Raw genomic sequence first — 18,939 nt, 5'->3', positions numbered from 1 at the left:
GGGAGCAATTTCTTTAAAAGTGGCTATTAAACAGACTCCAGTACACATGCTGCATGGTTGTTTCTGCCGTACATGTATGTACAATCATGTAAATACCCATGCGATTCCACAGGCCACAGCACTTCATAGTTCTTGATGAAGACAATACAAGCATAACACAGTATCGATTCGTTGTACCAAGAGTACATAACCAGGTTATGATTGTACTCTTGGTTATACACATGAAGGTAGGCAGTAGTATTGTCTGCTGTGGTAGTGAGCAATGCACAATTATGTGTACATGTACTTTGAAGTTCATTGTATGTGCACAGAGAGCTGATCACACAAGGTTACTGTCGACAAAGCGGGGGCAAGATAAGATGAGATACTAGTATCCCTCACTGATCTGAATGATCCAGACAGCTGCAGATTACATGTATATTTCATGAGCAGCAGCCGCCGAACAAGAACGGCTGTGGTTCACTGGTTCCAGCTCAAGAGCACACCTACTCTTCTGTTTCCGGTGGCTCCGGATCGAGTGGCCACAACAGCATGGTTTCATAAGTTTATGAAGTTAGTTTATGTCTACCGCGGCCCAGGGGCCTAACCCCGGGCCGACCGAATACGACACAAGGTATCGCATCCTGTACAAGTAATCATCGCTACAGGCACCAACCATGGGACCATGGGTACAGCGTGGATATGCGCAACATGGACAGTTCTATAGAGACAGTGGTCACCCGACCAATGCACTATGTCTCACTGTCAGCTTGCCTGGGTATGTAAAGCGTCCACAAACCCGGGCCGGGGTCATGGTCCCGATGCACTCTAACTCTTGCTATCAGTATCACCAAGTAACTGATGTTAATCAACAGCATAGCAAGTCCTGAAGGAGTCTTTTACAGACCAAGCAGAGCCAGGGAGGTATTCTAGTACTGGCCCAGGCAGTTGTACGTGATTTTAAAGGATTTAATCACGAAGCCAATTGCTTGAAACTACCAGCAGTGATGAGAGCCCAAGTGACACGACAACCCAACTTAGAAAGCGAACGGAACACTCAATTGAAACGTGAGAATGAATTAATGTTACCCCAGCGCTCTGCTGGTGTGCAATGGCATGCATGGACCTCCCTCCCTCCAACCCAAGCCGAGCCAGCATGCACGGTAGCTATCCGGCGACAGCACGCGGAAAGGAGCTCCCAACTCTGCGGCGTTAGGCGTGCAGGGCATGTGACCGTCCATCGCAGCAGGAAAACATAATCTGGTTTCGTAGGTCTCCCACCACGGCGGAATATCCCATACATCCAAGAATAACCATTTTTAAAATTAATATTATGGAGTTGCCGCTACTTGCATGCACCTGCATGCACTAGTGTATGAACACAGTCATCCTGTATATAAAAGGAAAAAAATCGCAGTCAGTAGGGCTAGGGCCTACGGATGTGCACGTACACGCCATACTTGTACTTTTAGTGTGGGGGTTTGGCAGCAACATGCTACAGTCGACTAGTCATAGTCATGGCATAGATTATGCCCAGTCTAGTCATCGACTCTCTACTCTTGAACTACAAAATGGTGGTAGACCAACAAGTAGTGTGTAGATCACGTAGATCTACGCGACCATTGGTGACTGTGCATACGAGACTCGATCGAGCTGGCTGACCAGTATCATCATCAACAACACCAGTACTGGCAGTAGACCTACGTGTGTCGACTGCAGCATGCAGGCTGAGTGTGCTACCAAGAGTACATAAACCATGTAGATCTACTCTTCTTGGTGTTACTGTTAGCGATTCGCCTGCATGATCACGGTTGTACAGGTCTATCACTACGACTAGATCTACCAGGTCCCACCTGGACCGATGAAACGTGAAAGCCACGAAATAAAACTGCACAAAGAGTCTTTGACAGTCACACAGAAGGCTAGCGGGAGCGCGGATTCGGCGGAAGGCAGTGAGTGGATTTGATCTGACGCAGGGACCAGGTCCACATGGCCGGTTGGTGAAGCTGAGAGTGATAGCCGAAGCCAGTTCCGGCGCCAACCACGTCCCCGTCTCTGTCGCATACCCTCGGAACGCCGATGCCCCGTGTGATTTTAGTTTCACTTCGCCCGTTCCTTCCAGCAACATCTACTGACTCGTGTTGGTTGACGTAAATCCCCCTGGAATGGAAGTGCAGTGCGTTGTGTAAGTGTTACACGCCGGTGACAGTGTGACAGTGTCCAACCACTCCGACCACAGAGTATTATCTGAACTGTGGCTTTCTAAAATTTCCTGTGATCGCCGCAACGGCTAATACTAGTGAGCTACAATAGGCAAAGTTGAACTGGCATACCTGTACCTACAACCTTACATGGTCTGTTCCTTTGTCAGTGCAGGGTCGTGAGCCGAGTAGCAGCTGGGCCGAAGACGTTAGCTGTACACCACCATGTCTGTGGATTTCGATCATGAGCCGCACGCGCAGCAGCAACAAGAGAGTGATCTTCTACCGGGTGGTGTCACTGTGCTTGGCTGTGTACTGCCAATGTTGATAGCCATACTGGCCTACGTGTACGTGTACTATGTACATCGTCGTCATGGCGAGCCACCACTGCTGTCCGGTACCATTCCATGGTGGGGCCATGCGGCCACGTTCGGCAAGGATCCGTGTCAGTTTGTCGCGGACATGAAGAAGAAGCATGGCAGTGTGTTCACCGTGATGGCCGCCGGTAATCGTGTTCTGCTGCTGTGTGACTACCGTCATGTTGTGGCGTTCCAGCGAGAGAGCAAGGTACTGAGTGCTACCGAGCTGAAGATGGAAATGGCGGTAAAGATCTTTGGCACGCAGCTGGCGCGTGCGGAGCAAGTTCTGCAGCAAGACCACCGCGCATCCTACCTCAACCACCTCTCCGGTGCACCCTTGGCAGAGCTGACATCTACCTACCAGGACACTCTCAGGTCTTTCCTATGCCTGCCGGAGGTGCCTGGCTGCACTGCATCACGGCATAATCCATACGACGTAGAGGCTGAGTTGGAACTGACCCCAGACAACAAGCAATGGCAGAGCCTGGATCTTTGCTCGTTGGTTTCGTGGACGGCTTTTGCCAGTGCAGCCGATGCCATATTCGGGGACGGTGCATACAGTCCCATCGTCTTGGAGGACTATCAGAAATTCGATGAGAATTTCTTGCTGTTGCTCGGAGGCCTGCCATCGTGGCTTCCTGCCATAGCGTCATCGCTGCGGGCTCGCCAACGCCTGGTCGACCACCTGTCTAAGAAGAGAAAGAACATGAGTACGCTGATGATGCACCGGCGTGAGCAGTTCACAACGAGCAGCGCTGGAGTGAACTTGGCTGACCTGCATGTGCACAACATGGCGTTCTTGTTTGCGCTGGTAGCCAACACCAGTCCGGCCATCTTCTGGACCATGCTGCACCTGGTGAAACGTCCTGACGTCACGGACGAGATCAGGAAAGAAATACAGGACATCATCAAGAGTAATGAGAGTACCGACGGCAATGCATCGTCAGAGACGTGTCATCCCAGTCAGCATCACCTATCCACTAACCCAGAGGTGCTGAGGGGTCAGTTGCAGAGCATGGTGAAGCTGGATGGTCTTGTGAACGAGATGCTCCGCACTTGCAGCGCTCCGCTCCTTGGGAGAATAGCGCTAAAGGATTGCACTCTGCAACTACCTGATCAGAAAGCTCCGATTCATATCCGTAAAGGCGACCGTATTTGTGTTGCAACACACGCACTCCACTCTCAAGAGCAAGTCTACGGAGACGGCGTGGAGCAGTTCCAGTGGGACCGCTTCCTGACGCCGGACCGCCTCGAGCCACGTGACTTCCGTGATCGGGATTCCGGTGAAAAGGTGCGGCATCACCTGCTACCGTTTGGATGCGGCATCAGCCTGTGCCCGGGAAGACACTTTGCACGTGACGAGATCAAGGTCTACGTGGCAACAATGGTGCTATGCTTCGATATCGAGGCAGTGGAGAGCGATCAGGCGGTGCCAAGGTTCGACTTCCCTCGTTCGACAATCGGTGTCATACCTCCACTGGCCGGCGATCAGTACCCAGTGCGTATTCGACGCAAGCAGTTCAGCTGAGTGATCACCGATTATAGCTATGAGAAGTTCAAGGATGCAGACATCACTTAACACCATAACACCATAACACCATAACACCATAACACCATAACACCGCGATTGTAGTTTGTAGCACAATAAGGTTCTTACGGAATTGCAATTTTCATGTTCCGCTCATCAGTGGAGAATACTGATTAGCTCATGCTTGCGCGTCTCGTACAGTGTCTGCAGCCATCCAATCGTATGTAATCACCCAGCTACATTGTCTTCATTCATGCAGCAAGCACGTCTGCAGTGTATGATTCATCAATGGCCGTCTTCAACCTGTACACTGATCTGGCTCCAAATACAATTGTAGGTCCGAATCCTGTTGCTAAAGGCCAAAGTCATTCTTTGATAACTCTTACTCATCGTATGCTAAAAATCCCATGCGGTAATTGTGTGTGTATGTGTGCGTGTGCGTTTGTGTGTGTGTCTGTGTGCGTGTGTAAGGCGTGTGCTTCAATTCATTCTCATTCAGCACTATTCTTGACTCCTCTCATACTCAGTCTTCACATCTACAATTTCAGTGGTTTTCAGATCTTCAATTTCGAGTAATTTCGAGCTGTAGCGAGTAAGGTCGACCGTTTAGTATATTATTTTAAAGTTGTATCCAAAAACTGCTTTGGTACGGGTATTCTTCTGAAAAGCTAACATTTCACGAACTTTTTCCGTATACGATCTTCCCTCGTCTTGGGTTGGGGAGCCTAAGTTCATGGCAAAGATTGCCGAACCTTAGTACCAGTAGCCAAGGCCTCTGGGAGGTTCAGGATGATAGTAACATTTACATGGCGATTATAATTTTAAAACTTCTACACACTAGCCCCCGTATCCTCCTTCATTCCTTGGCTTGTGTTCCTTTCTGGTAGGGTTTTCATATTTTCCATCTGCCGGTCTCATTTCGCATAATGAATACCTACAGTTGATATCATGTAGGATATGTTGCCCCCGGCTGTTTTTGGTGCATTTTACATAATGCCGATTCCGATCAGGGTTGAGAGCAGTATGTTTCGAAAGGGTGAGTGTCAAGTTCGTGCACCCACCAGAATCTACACGACACGGACTGGAAAAAAGATAATGCGAAAACAAGACTAGCGCACTGGCACGACATAGATCAGGCTTGTGTTTTGTGTGTAAGGCACTGTGCAGACAATATTCTATACACACAGTACATACCAGTGTTGAAGAGAGTAGCACTGGTCCCCAATCACAGCGGCATACAGCAGTCGCGCGCCCAAGAGCATTGTTTCCAAGGGGTTTAGGCTGGGACGTTCTTACTTTCCAGTAATCTGGCTGCGTTCTTATACAGGTACCGTAGCACGCTCTTAGAAACAATCCGTACAGGACCATAATGTGTCCCACGAGTTGCCAGAAAGCCGAGACCGCCGTCCGTAGGCTGTGGCGTTCTTAGTATTTCAGGCTGGACGTTCTTGGGCTCCACGTTTTTCAGCGTGCGACACTACTACTCTAGGGCACGGACTCTTCATGTCCACAAACCACTGAACCACAAAGAAAAGACTTGAGCCATGAATCCACACGATCAGTCTTTATTGGTGGCAAGTCAATTAGTCAATTAGGAACAAGTTAAATTGACCAAGTCATGCTTGTTATGTTTATCCAAGAAGGGCAATCTAATATCTAGGAGGAAATTCTCGGGAAAAGAACAAACGGAGATAAATGGGAGAAAATGAGATCAAATTGCCCTCTCAAATGCCAGCATTTGGAGACAGGCGTTAGACTGAGACACACGCGCACACGGGTAGAAAAATAACAGAATGATAGTGAGCAAAGAAGCGAATAATAAAGATATAATTCAAAAATTGAAATTGAAACTCGGATGCTGTGCAAATATAGATGAAGAAAATGCATGCAGAATCTTAGTAAGCATGACAATAGTAGGCTTCAGTAGACTTCAATTTGGCAGGCAAGAGGGACAAACGAAAAAAAGAAAAAATAACACCCTAAAAACTCCAGTGGGACAATTTCATAACCGGGCTATGCCAGTTAGACACCACAGTGGCATAAGCAAACAAATAAAGCAAAACTAACATCTCTCTAGCACTTCGAGGAATTGAGAACATTCACATTTGGCAGGACAACAACCACCTACCTAGTGGATAGATAATCAAAGACAAAAACAAAAACAGCCAGACGCAATCAACGCACAACGAGTAAAAATGATAAAGAAGCAGGAGCACTACATCCGAATTCACCGACGGTGTGCAAGAACAGGTCTTGGACGAGTACCAGTACACACAGGAAGACGACAACACGGCCACATCACTATGCATACATGTGTTAGGTTCAATATGCAAGCAGTACTGGCACAGTGCGGGGAAACCCCCCATTGCTCTAGGTACACTTCAACTGACCAGGATGCAGCATTGCCTACCTACTGGATTCACGAATCAGACAGATCACTTAGCAACGATGATTGCGATGGGCTTCTTTCCAAGCCTGCACCATCGTCATCCTCATTGTCAGCTTCGTGCAGGGTGGCAGCTGCTGCCATGGCGACTGCCATTGCTGCATCAGCAGCGGCCGTGTCGAGTAGTCCGGCGACGGCTGGTGTAGTACTGGGTGCAACCAAGCCGGAGTGTAGGGCACTGAGCGATGTCAGACTCATGGCCATCTCCGTGACTAGTGGCGATGGCTCCAGATCGTTGTTGTCCGCCGGTGATTCCACTGTCTCCACGACAACAGCTGGCTCCGGGTGTGAGAAATCACCCTGGAAATGGTCCGGTAATGCCGAAGGTTGCCAGCCACCACTGCCCGGCACCCCACTGGTCACCTGACCTGGGGGAAAGGACGCACCGGGGGAAAGCCTGTTGAAGGGGTTTTCCCTAGCATCGGTCATGCTCGGATGCTGCGCAATTGTCAAGCCAGCCAGAGCAGCCTCAGCATCAGAGCTACTAGTACTGGTGGTGGAGGTTGTGGTAGTGGACGAGTCGCTTGACACGGGGCTGACACTGTCTGGGCGCTCCGTACTTGCTTGTCCCGCCTTGTGTGCACTCTTGTTCACGGTGGCATAGATAGCAGTGGCATCGTCGTCAGCAGCGGCCGACGGCTGTCCCGTAGTGAACGATGGCTGTGCGCCAGCCGCCGCAGCACCCATTGCCGTTGAAGCCGCTGCTGGCATCATACTGGTCTGCTGCTGCTGTTGCTGCTGTTGCTGTGCTTGTTGTTGTAGTTGTTGTTGTTCCCTGGATTGAGATGGCACATACGTTGTCCTGTTTGCAACGGAAACAGTGCCGTACGGTTCTATCTCGTCCGGGCTACCCGTGCTCCAGGAGTTTTGAGCCGCCATGTCGTTCACGGCACCATGCTGTCCCGACAAGCTCTGCCATTCCTATATCACAAAGACACACAAACACACCACATCAATAATCGTCACAAGGCCACACAGCGCACATGGCAGTGGTGGTATACTGTCATACACAGCGCACATAGCAGTCACATCAGCACACTTACATATACATGTACAGTGCTGGCAACTGAAATCCGCCCCCCCCCCCCTAGCGTCTCGTACGAATCGCTAACGCGGCTAGCGCACCGCTAGGGGGGTCGGATTTCAGTTGCCAGCACTGTCCATAGCAGTGACAGTACGTTCTACTGTCATACACATGTGCACGTCATGCATGTTCTGCAACATTGTTGACAAGAGGGACATTGATCTGCCTAGCATGGCTGCAACCCTGCAGCATGTGAGCATGTACCTCACTGGCTACAATGAGGCTGAAATCAGCTACACCATGGTAAGTGAGAGGGCAAACACAAAGAGCCAGTCACCAATAACCACATTTCTGAATCGGACTACTTGAAGCATTGTATTTCTGCAGGATAGTTCGTGATTCCAAATTTACAATGGTCCTTATTTAAAACTTTTTTGAAGAATTTCTCCTACCTTGTCCCTAGTGCCGACCTTCCTCTTGGGTATGCCAGCTCCTTGAGTTGTTGCTGCCATGCCAACCATGGTGGCCTGTGTGGAGGTGATGGGTTGTGGCTGTTGCTGTTGAAGTTGTTGCTGTGTTACCTGAACGGCTTGTCCCAGTTGTTGTTGCTGGTACTCAGCATGAGCTTGTTGGGCTTGCTGTGCTTGTTGCTGAGCCTGCTGCAACCGGCGTTGTTCTTGGAGCAGAAGTAATTGCTGCTGCTGCACCTTCAGCTGCTGCATCCTGGCGAGATGCTGTTGCTGCTGGTTTTGCTGCTCAAGTGACAAGTTCTCTGTGGCCATTGCAGCTCCTCCAGCCATTGCCGCACCAGCGGCCATGTTGCTGGCCATGGAGGTGTTGACCGATTGATGGCCAGGTTGAAGTTGTGGTGCTCCTCTCAGGTGCTGCTGCTGAGATTGCATGCCTTGCTGTTGCTGTTGCTGGAGTTGAAGGCCTTGCTGCTGTGGAACGTGTTGGGTATTTTGCTGCTGTTGAAGAAGTATTTGCTGCTGAGCATAGCGTTGCTGGGCTATTTGATGTTGCTGTGCCTGGATAGAGATCTGTTGAGCTGCTCCACCAGCCCCCATGCCAGCCCCCATGCCACCTCCCACCTGCTGTTGCTGCTGTTGCTGCTGCTGCTGATGCTGTTGTTGCTGCATTTGCGGCTGCCTCTGCAGTGACTGCTGTTGCTGTTTCGGTTGGATTGATTGCTGTACACGGAGAATTCCAACATGTCTTCATGAGGACCCACAGCATGAACTATGACATGCATGTACTTCCTCCCGAAACAAAAACTTCGTGATTTTTCCACATGACTTTTCATTGAGTTACTGTGCTCAACAGAAGTGTTCTATTCGAAGAGAAACACTTAAACATGCTCAATGGACATGCGTACAATATCTACAATATCGATTGATGGGAATGGAGCCTCAGCCTGAGTCGCCATGGCTCGATTCATCACCACTGGAATCAACCAAAGTCGCAAGTCGATTGACGCGTTCTTGCACGTCACGGAGCAGCTTCTCCGCGTCCCTGATCGTCTTCGCTGTTACTAGTACGTGATTTCTACCAGTGCCTTCCCAAGCATCTATGTGGAGATCGCGGTAGCACTGGAACTCATTATTACCTCCGCTCTTGAGGATGCCCCTGAGCGACGCGACGTGTACAGGCAAAGCGACACATTTCGCATTTTCTCCGCGTTGTAGTCGTCCCATCACTTCAAGACTGCTGCGAGGCGATCTCGCCTGTTCTCTTATGCAACCAAGGAGACATCGGAGTGGAGGCTGCTGAAAAAGACGAGATATTCCACGTTGAGAAATGGGCTCCACGGTGGCTGAACGACGACTTGCATTTTGAACTTGCTAGCTTTGCTGTGCTGTGCGAAGTGACGAGTGCCACATCTTTGCTTTTTTCGGGGTTTGACATCTTGCCAACCTGTTCGCACTTTGACCAGTGTTTTTGGGGATGACACAGATTTCAAAACACTAGCTGCTATCCCTTTCACACTCTTCTTGCTCCTCAGTGCCATTGTCCTGATTGTTCTCATTCTGAACCAAAAGCTGGCAACGACCAGCAGTGAGCGCAGTGCTTTTGTTGGCAATGGTTTGCCTTACGATGACTCTCGACTTTCCAGAATGTGAATCATGCCTTTGTATGACTCCAAAATGTCATCTGTTGGTGCTTCAGACCGACAGAAACACACAGAGAGCGACAGAACACCAGCGAAAATTAGTTAAAAAAAGTCACGAAGTTTTTGTTTCCGAAGGAAGTAGGTGAACAGTGATGTACAGTAGCCGCATGCATACTCATGCATACTGAACAACAAATCATATCGCACATGCATACTGAACAACAAATCATATCGCTTTAATCCGATGCAGATTTATCAGCATCAGCTGACAGCTCATGCACTAGGTAATCACAGTACCCAGTGCAATGGGACTACATGTACATCTATCATGAGAATTGCAGGTGTACGGTGATGCCTTGGTGTATCCCACCCTGACAGTCACGTGACATGAGAATTGCAGGTATACGATGATGCCTTGGTGTATCCCACCCTGACAGTCACGTGACTGTCTCCCACTATCAGTATCACTGTGATGTAAGACTACTAGTACTACTGCTTATGACAAAGTGTCTCTCTTAGTTCGTACGGCCTTACCCGATACATCTGATATGCACGCTGCAGCGCGTTCTGCATGGCGCCACACAACTGCACATGAACACATAAACACACAAGCAAACAAAGCCATTAGCAATACTTCGTCCATGAGCACACAATGAGCACACACACGCATACGCATGCATGCATAGGGAAGATAAGCGTGTCATCACCATTTCCAAGTCAATAACAGAATGGGGCTGCTGGATTTACCGGGTGTTGGAGACCAACGCATATGGCCGATTGGTTTGCAGGCCTGCCTGCGAATCATGAGGTCCCGAGTTCAAGACCCGCGCTGGTAGCAGGGAGCGTGTAAAAATACTTTTTACGCGTATTGAACTGCGCCGACACCCACGGTCAACTGGGTACTCACAGCTCGGAGTGAGAATAACAAGGATGCAGTTTACAGGGTTATGGGCCGTTACACGCCCGATTGGTTGAGAGACTAACCTCCTCTCCCCTGACTCACTTGTGAGGTCTGCATTCGCCACTAATGTTAACAGGCATAGTGGTGGCCTGCGGATGCGAAGGCTAGTTTGTGTGTTTCTGAACATTCAAGCGATGCCGACGCGGATCCCGCGAATATTATTATTATTATTATTATTATTATTATGGTGGCCCTTGTGAGTTTCCGTGGGAACGGACGCGATAATCTATTTTCTTTTTAAACAGAAGGTTTGTCCAGCGCCTTTTCTCTCATAATCAGAATTGACACACTTGAACACACCGACATACAAACTGGAGAAGAAAATCATGTGAAAACAATAACCTGATATCCTTCATAACAAAAGAGTTACAAATGAGAGTCCTCCGGCTTCGGTAGAGTGCTCAACATTCATTCGAATAGAGCTATCTTACACAGGGCACAGAGCACCACGCATCATTCGTTACAACTAATAGTTTCATGCCCATAGGCAATCACCAGAGTTGTCTGATGATTGCCTATGGCCAGTATGGGCATGAAACTACTGTATTAGTTACAGTGAATGATGCGTGGTGCTCTGTGCTCTGTGCTCTGTGCTCTGTGCTCTGTGCTCTGTGCTCTGTGCTCTGTGCTCTGTGCTCTGTGCTCTGTGCTCTGTGCTCTGTGTCGTGTGTAACAAAAGAGTAACAAAGTACGAGTACTGACCTCCTTTGCACCAACTTGCGTCTCAAAAACGTGACATGCTTTTGTGCCAGTCTTGGGCGAGCGGCTGATCAGACCAAACATCCTGTAGCACAAACACACACGTGTACAGTACAAAGTTTACACTATCGGAATTGCCCACTCTTAGCCTAACCTGCCAGCACGGCCAGCACAAAGACACTGTGCAGCTCCACTGTGGATAGGGACGCGTTGAGTACTAGGAGGTTCTATGAGAGTAGCTGTACGGGAATTTGATTCTTTAGAGGCAAGTGATTATGTTCCGGAACACGCTAGAATGGTGCCTAGCTCACTGCACAACAAAACTGAGAAAAGCGTATTTGAAGCGTCTAATTTTCACGATTTCAAACCACTTACACAGATTTCAAGTGGACTTACACTAGTAAACTCCCAGTTCTGTGGGATTTCGTTTAGCTTCCTCGATAGCGATTACACTCAGTTGACATGTCATTTTTAAAGATCAAAATTCGGCGCACATATCGTAGCGCAATATTTATTTTCACGGATGGGTGCATGCACCCGATCAACGTTTTTTCATTGTGCTTTGAGTTTGATTTCGATTCTCCTTCGATGGGATTGCCTTCAACGTGGCCAGTCGTCTTTGGTTCACGGTTGACGAGACACTCGCTGCTGTACTAACTGCCGATGACGATGAATTTACTGGCGCTGTTGCTGCTTCTGCTGCTGCTGATCTTGGCAGCAGCGACTATGACTGTAATTGGCCAGGTGGCAACGAAGATTTTTGCGCTGCAGATGAGGGAGTGGATGATGGCGAGAATTTGGAGCACTTCCTGGATTAGAACTGACAACCCAACAGTTCTTTAGAAAAGAGAAAGGACCAGGGAACTACAAGTTACGCTATAATGTCCACTAACACCATCAGTTACTAAACAATCAGCTCACGCGATAACATTGCACGACACTGACCGACGGTGGAGATATTACCCCTGTTGCCATCCTCAAGACCACAGCTGAACAAGAGCAAGCTGCTGGCCTTCCGAACTCTTGGGAGCTTTTTTCACTTTGGCAATAGTGTCCTGCATTCCTGGCAGCGTGCGAGATTGCATCAGTTTCCTTATACAACCACAGTCAGCTATCTAGCTACACACCAGATGACTTGCAGATACAAAGACAAACTTAGATAGCTAGATAGGTGGCACTGACGACTGACAGCTGCTACCTACTTCTGGTTGGAGCGATGCGACGCAAAGAATGACACGTCCTGTGTTCTGAACTGCACATGCACAATCACAGCAAAACGAGCAGCAAAAAATGCCATCAAACAAGCAGTAAAACAAACAGCAAATAACAAAGTGCATCCACACGTCATAAAGACGACGCCTGTCATTCACAAACGTGCAGAACTCATGCAAGATTTACAGATATTGTGGTAATGCCGCTGGTTCATCCCTACTATTCAAGTGTATTTGGTAAAGGCATAATACAATGCTCGTGGTAGAATGAGGATGCTAGGCTGCACCAAGTCTCTATACACAATTAATTGCAAACACCCATCAGCAATCTAAAGAACACTCTGTGGAATTGCGAACAAGAGCTTCACAGTAACATTGGGTTGTAAGAATGTAGGGTGGCGTAGTATAGCTTCGCGTGGTCTTTAAATGTTTAAACTCGAGCAGAAGTGTTCTTGGATTATAAACCATTGTGCTCGCAGTTAAAACATTTGCCCGCCGGAGTAATTCCACGGCATGTTTAGGAGCTGCATGAAAACGCCTTACACTTAGCAATAGCAACCCGACATACTTGTAAAAATCTGAGCAGCAAACCCAACCTGGACATTGTAACGGTACGTATGCTAAGAATAAAAAATGTTACTGTGTCATTCAAAGTGAAAAGTGACCGAGGAATACAGAACCCAACACTCACTTAAAGTAACACTCTATAAGTATACGATGTGCACGCCTGCTTACCTCTGTCCTGACAATGCCAGTGTTGGGATGAATGAGCCTGTACACAGAGGGGTGAACCACACATGGACATCAGTTTTTGTTACGCTACATAGTCGTCACTATTCTTTGTTGCCATCTTCAATAGGTCTGTCAAATAATACTAATAGGATTTTCATTTCATTTGTTCGTTTTGTCGTCTGAAAGCGTCGTGTTGTCTCGTCGGGTCAAACGAAAATCTTATTACTAATCGTCACTCCTGGCACGGGTTAGCAGAAGCTAGCATGCAGGCTTCCCGGCATAGGTAAAGTCAAGGTCCACAACAGTTTAATAGAACTATGCGCACACCATACCTGAATCCACGAGATGAAATGACCATGACAGAGTCAACAGAGGATCGCACGTGTTGTGCAGTTCTGGCTTGCATAACTCGCTTGCATGTATCCTCCACCACTTGAATGCCTGTGACAAGACAAGAAGCAGAAAAAACAGACAATGACCACGATACTAGTGTAGTGCACGTGGTTGTGCTTGTAGCTCTTCGTTGTACATGCGTTTGCACGTGTAGCTCTTTGTCGTACATGCTGCTGCGTTTGTGTCTCTTTGCTGTACATGCTGCTGAACCGTGGTACACGCTGCTGCGCTGTTTTTGACTCCTGCGTACATGCGGCTGCACCGTCTTCTGTCCCCGTTGTGTACACACTCGTCTTGTCCCCGTTGTGTACACACTCGTCTTGTCCCCGTTGTGTACACACTCGTCTTGTCCCCGTTGTACGCCTTCACTATGATACTCTGTTGTCTCGTCTTGTCTCAGTGCCAGTCGTTAGTCGTTAGTTGTCAGTGTTACTTGTTAGTTCAGTTCTCTCGCCGGCTCTTGACGTGTGGTTTAGAAAAGATCTCTCTCGAAATAGAGAACAACCATTTTACGAGTCCTCTTGCATTTGTGGCGTGGCGAGAGCGTAGAAGAAGTAGTTCGTTTCTCCAACCGAGACGACATTTAGCGCCCAATGTGGGGCTCGAACCCACGACCCTGAGATTAAGAGTCTCATGCTCTACCGACTGCAGGATAGTCGGTGAGTGGTGAGTGTAGATAAGAGTAGAGATCAGAGTCTAGATCAGGGTGAGTATAGGTCAGATCAGATCAGGATAATTACTAGCATACAGAACCATGGCAGCAGTACATGGAACAAGCTGAGAAAACATTATATCGCCCTACCTCTGTCAAACTGCACCTCCAGTGATCCCAGGAAGCGCACAGAAAACGATCGTGGGGCTTCAGCCAGCTTGTCTACGGAGAGAAACAGTAACACATGCCCAAACAAGTATTGGTGTTCAGAACTAGAGTGCTAGAGATGCACTGCATGGCAGTATCGGCACTGACATTCCCCATTAACACTGCCACCGTGCTGAATGTTAACATCATCTATAGTGACATCACCGTTTCCGTATTTCAGAAAGAGCTGCAGCATACAGGTGTGAGTGCAAACCAGATGAACTCTTCCAATGTGCACTCCCATGCTCATCACATGCTCTGGACATTGCCTACATAAAGTACATGTAGTAGGCACTTCAGTCATGTGATTGTGAGCCGAGCTGTCAGACTTTGCTGAGGTCAGGTCGCTGTCCATACTTGCGTGGTATCGTCACAGTGCGCGACTTGTGTCAAGTACCAGGTCCCTCTCGTTGTACGGAGGCACAGGAAGTCGATATAATTATTTCGACAGGTGATGACCTAAGCTTTCGTTTGATCCCAATCACGCCATAGTGCGGCCGATCTAGAGCTTCCGTGCTGCCACACATAAAAAACTAAGTTGATTTTCGGGCCCTTGCCGTTGTAGTACGCTTTGGAAACAGTGCCTATCTTTCTCAGCGACTCCTTCCCATTCGGAAACAGTTGAACTAGAGTTTGTAGGAGCTTGCGCATGGCTGCGCAAAGAGAGAAATTGGGAACCACTCTCCCATCTGAGCCTGAGAGCGAAGCGGCAGCGGAGAAAAGCGGAGCATCGGAGGAAAAGTTGTTTTTAGGCGAATTTTGTAAGCGTGCCGACGTTCCAAAGTCCTAGCTCCGTAGATAAGCGAAAGCAACTTTTCAATCAGAAGCAAAAAGGGACTCATCTCTTACGATTGTGTTCGGGATACTGCATTCTGCACCAACGGACTGCTGTCGGAGCTTCTTGCGTTCCAAACTACAGAGAAGCTGAGCACCGATGTACTCCACACACTAGTGCTGCGGCTGTTTCCTCAGCGGGGAGCAGCCGTCAGTGTAAAAACATTCCATCTCCGTCTCCACCGCTTGAAGGAAACGAAGACGAAGCTCCGCAAGTCAGCGAAGCGTTCGCCAGAATCCCTTGATGCGTACCTAAATAGTGTATTTAGTCTGCATTCTGGAGCTGCGCAGGAGGAGGAAGAGTCTGGCGAGCAGCCAGGAGAGGCCAGTGGCAGTGTGACGTGAGCATCGAGTGTGCCTTTGGTTAGTGATGCAAGATCAGTGAGCTCACGTACCTCAGACCCTGTCACATCTTCTGTCAATTTTCAACTTGCTGCTGAAGTGTCCAGTCTGTCGGACACTGTCGATAAGCTCGAACAGCAGCTTCGAGCCAGCAAGTCCAGACTGCATAACATCCGTAGACGTTTACACCGAGAGAAAAGCAAATCAGAGGAGTTGGAAGAAGAAGCAGATGTAGAGCTACACGAGTTGAAAGAAAGCCAACAGGCGCTCCTGCATAAGCATCACCAGAAGGAGCACCAAATGAGAAAGAAACTTGCGGATGCTGACTCTGCGATCGCTTGCTTGCAAGATGAGATGGAACTCCTAAACAAACGACTGTGTGCGTCGGAGAAGGAGAATGTTGCACTGCGCAGTGAGGTGTCATCTCTGCATGCCGATGCATCCGATGGAGACATTGAAACGATGGCAGGCGGAACATACTTGTCACATGTCCGGCAATGCTGCCTGGAGTTGCTGGCCAGTAATGTTGGCATTTTCAATGTCAGGAAAGTGATTAACAGCGTTCTCACCCTGGTTGGCAAACGGGCAGACCGTCTTCCATCGCACGGAACACTCTCTCAGCTTTATGTTGAGCTGAAAGGTCTGGCCAGTCTCCAGTTAGCTGAGGAGTTGGAAGGAGAGAAGAACACCACCCTCCATAGCGACGGGACCAGCAAACATGGTCGGAAGTATGGCTCGTTCCAGATCGCCACCAGCCAACGAGTCTACAGCCTTAGTATGGTCGACATGGAGAGAGGCACGGCCGTCCATACCTTGGAAATGCTGAAAGCTGTGCTGGCAGATGTTGCCAAAGTATCTAGCGACTCAGAAGGTATTGGCGAACGTATCGTGTCTAACATTAAGAACACCATGAGCGACAGAAGCATCGTGCAAAAAAACTTCAACGAGCTGCTTCAGGCGTACCGGGCCGAGGTATTGCCAGACGTGCATGCCAGCTGGTCTTCATCGTCGGAGGCTCAGCAAAAGCAGCTTTCCGTCACGATTTTTCTTTCTTTCGTGGTTTGCACTACATTGTTGGTCTCGCAGACCAGGCAGATGCCCTGCTGAAGAAGTGGGAGGAAGTCCACTTTGATGGAGAGAAAGTTGGAGCTGATGTGCTGCCTGGTGCTTGGGCTTCAAGCCACAGTTCCACCAACCGCCTAATCTACTCTGTAACCAAGGCTTTTGAAGAGCATGGTGACGAGGCAGCAGGTTGCATTGCGGATTTTAAGACCTTCCTTGAGAGTGTGGATCTCAAAGCTCCGCTATCTGATTTCCGTGGCAACCGCAAATCCTGCACTCTGGGCGACTCCCTGTACAAAATCATACATTGAGACTTTTTCTCCCCGGTTTTGGACGTTCCATGTGGACTGACTTTTTTTATTATTATTTTTTTACGGCCATGGCCGTACCGGCCGTACCAGTGGCGCCGGCCCTGCTTCGTAGTCTGTCGCTGCAATTACACTTGTTTGCCTGCATGTTGAATGAAAGTCCCAGCCAGATGTGTTTTATAATGTCTAATGTTCGTCTGGAAGCCATACACAATGCTTTGAAGCTGTTGCAATGCGGTTGCTATGCTGTTGCTATGCGGTGTCCATGGCAACCATGATCGGGGTGTCCATGGCAACCATGATCGGGGTCGCCAAAACATTGTTCATTTCCATTTTCCGTTGGTATGATGTGTAAGTGAGACATTCGCTCTGCTTTAGAGTGCTGTCTACAAGCATATCTTGCACTTTACTTTTTGTACTTGGTCCGACTTATTAAAATGTGCGTTTCGCTTCGAACGTCAACCAAACAAATTCAAATAATCTCAGGACGGAATAAACTATCCAGCTACCTAACACTATCCTTCAGTTGTCGATTTGTGATGTTGAAGAAGAAATGGCGCCAACTTCAACGGAGGCAGCGGCTCAGGATCCTAGTCAACTCGAGCATTTTGCGTCCAAATTTTGTCGTAAGAAGACTCCTGTTGCTTCTCGCGCAACACAGAGAAGGCCTGGTGCTGAAATCAACACCCCACTGCAATGGAGAATTGTCACGGAGTACCAGAAACTCCTGGGCGATCGTTCTCGAGTGCCTCCTGGCGGATTGAAATCGCTGCAGTCGCTGTTTTCTTGGCAGAATTTCAGCAAATGCGTCATCCAGAAACTCGTGTAGAAAGGACCAGCATCGCTCCGTCCAGTTTGCTGATCTCTCTTGCAGTCGTTCACGATGTGGCGGGCGACGAATCAAGATCACAGAAGAGATCGTCGAGGAGTTGATCGGAATAAATAACCGCCCTTGAGGTCGACTTGCAGGCGACAACCTGGCTGGAAACCTGAAGCGCAGAAACGGTGAATTATCCTGAGGATACGGTGCGTGAATGGTGCGGAGTCCTCGGAGCCGGAGCCGCGATCGCGATGCGTCACAAGGTCGCCAGTCTCCGGGGCCAGTGGATTCGTGCAACAGGCAGGGAAGAGCACGCATGGTCTGACTGCATGCATGACAATCAGATCAGGTCGACGCAGATCAGACTCAGTACGCAGGCGGCACACGGTGATGAGAAGTGATTTTTGATGCGTGGTGGTTTACTTGTTCGCCTCTTTTTGAAGGTGTCGTGGACGCGTCAGGCGAAAACACCTATAGCCACCATTCTGGCAGTCGTACTGCACGAGGAGGAGGCGAAGTCGATTGTCTAAATCGTGCCTATGGAGTGAAAAAATCAAGGAATCGCAGTGTAGCTTGGAGGAGATGAAAAAACTGTCGACGTTTTGCAGGTTGACGCACTTGCAGATGCGCCCTGAGACACCAGCAGCGATGAAAACTAGAAGGTCAGGCCAAGAAACGATACAGTAGTTATCTATCTACCGTCTCTTGGTTGATTTTTTAGTACAGGTGTTCCTTTGTCCATCTCTTCGTCTGGTGAAGCCTACATATAGGCTTTGGGCATGTTGACAGGGGCGACGCACAGGCTGAAGCATTGCCATGGCAAAATATGGCCGCTGAGTGCCCACACAAACATATCTGTGCCACGTAGGCCATAAAAACTGAGAGAGAAACGCTTTTTTCACAGAAAGAACGAAGGGTATTGCCTTGGGAGTCGTGCTTTTTTCTCAAGCCTATTGAAAGGCTTTGCGAAGACTACTTCCTGCTATCAGCTGATCATGGAGGTTCCGAGTGCGGACGATTCAGCTGGCACGAACAGCGATTTAGAGTGCGCTCCTGGGCTTGAGTCGGATG

The 18,939-nt window shown here is 48.9% G+C and overlaps 2 protein-coding genes across 3 annotated transcripts in view; one reads left to right on the top strand and one right to left on the bottom strand.

Moving 5' to 3' along the window:
- Positions 1–1,751: 1,751 nt before the first annotated feature.
- On the top strand, positions 1,752–4,633 carry LOC135808225 (prostacyclin synthase-like). Of its 2 annotated transcripts, none has more exons than XM_065321384.1 (2): positions 1,752–2,164; positions 2,351–4,633. In XM_065321384.1, the coding sequence occupies exon 2, from the start codon at positions 2,406–2,408 to the stop codon at positions 4,065–4,067; it is 1,662 nt and encodes a 553-aa protein (XP_065177456.1). In that variant the 5' UTR covers positions 1,752–2,164; positions 2,351–2,405; the 3' UTR covers positions 4,068–4,633. The 2 variants fall into 2 exon arrangements, with proteins under 2 accessions (XP_065177456.1, XP_065177455.1); XM_065321383.1 differs by having other exon boundaries at positions 1,753–2,164; positions 2,356–4,633.
- A 979-nt stretch (positions 4,634–5,612) lies between these two features.
- LOC135808224 (DCC-interacting protein 13-alpha-like) overlaps positions 5,613–18,939 on the bottom strand; it is a 50,645-nt gene continuing 37,318 nt past the window's right edge. The window contains exons 22-29 of the mRNA XM_065321382.1: positions 14,446–14,517; positions 13,583–13,691; positions 13,254–13,290; positions 12,510–12,559; positions 11,311–11,392; positions 10,182–10,232; positions 7,990–8,727; positions 5,613–7,434 (exon numbers count right to left, since the gene is read on the bottom strand). Coding sequence (XP_065177454.1) covers positions 6,487–7,434; positions 7,990–8,727; positions 10,182–10,232; positions 11,311–11,392; positions 12,510–12,559; positions 13,254–13,290; positions 13,583–13,691; positions 14,446–14,517 — 2,087 coding nt within the window. The 3' untranslated portion in view covers positions 5,613–6,486. The remainder of the gene's footprint in view (positions 7,435–7,989; positions 8,728–10,181; positions 10,233–11,310; positions 11,393–12,509; positions 12,560–13,253; positions 13,291–13,582; positions 13,692–14,445; positions 14,518–18,939) is intronic.

Source organism: Sycon ciliatum, chromosome 2 (assembly GCF_964019385.1).
Source record: "Sycon ciliatum chromosome 2, ocSycCili1.1, whole genome shotgun sequence".
NCBI classification, from domain to species: Eukaryota; Metazoa; Porifera; class Calcarea; order Leucosolenida; family Sycettidae; genus Sycon; species Sycon ciliatum.
The sequence above is the reverse complement of the archived record's forward strand: the minus strand, read 5'-3'. Positions and strand labels throughout refer to the sequence as shown.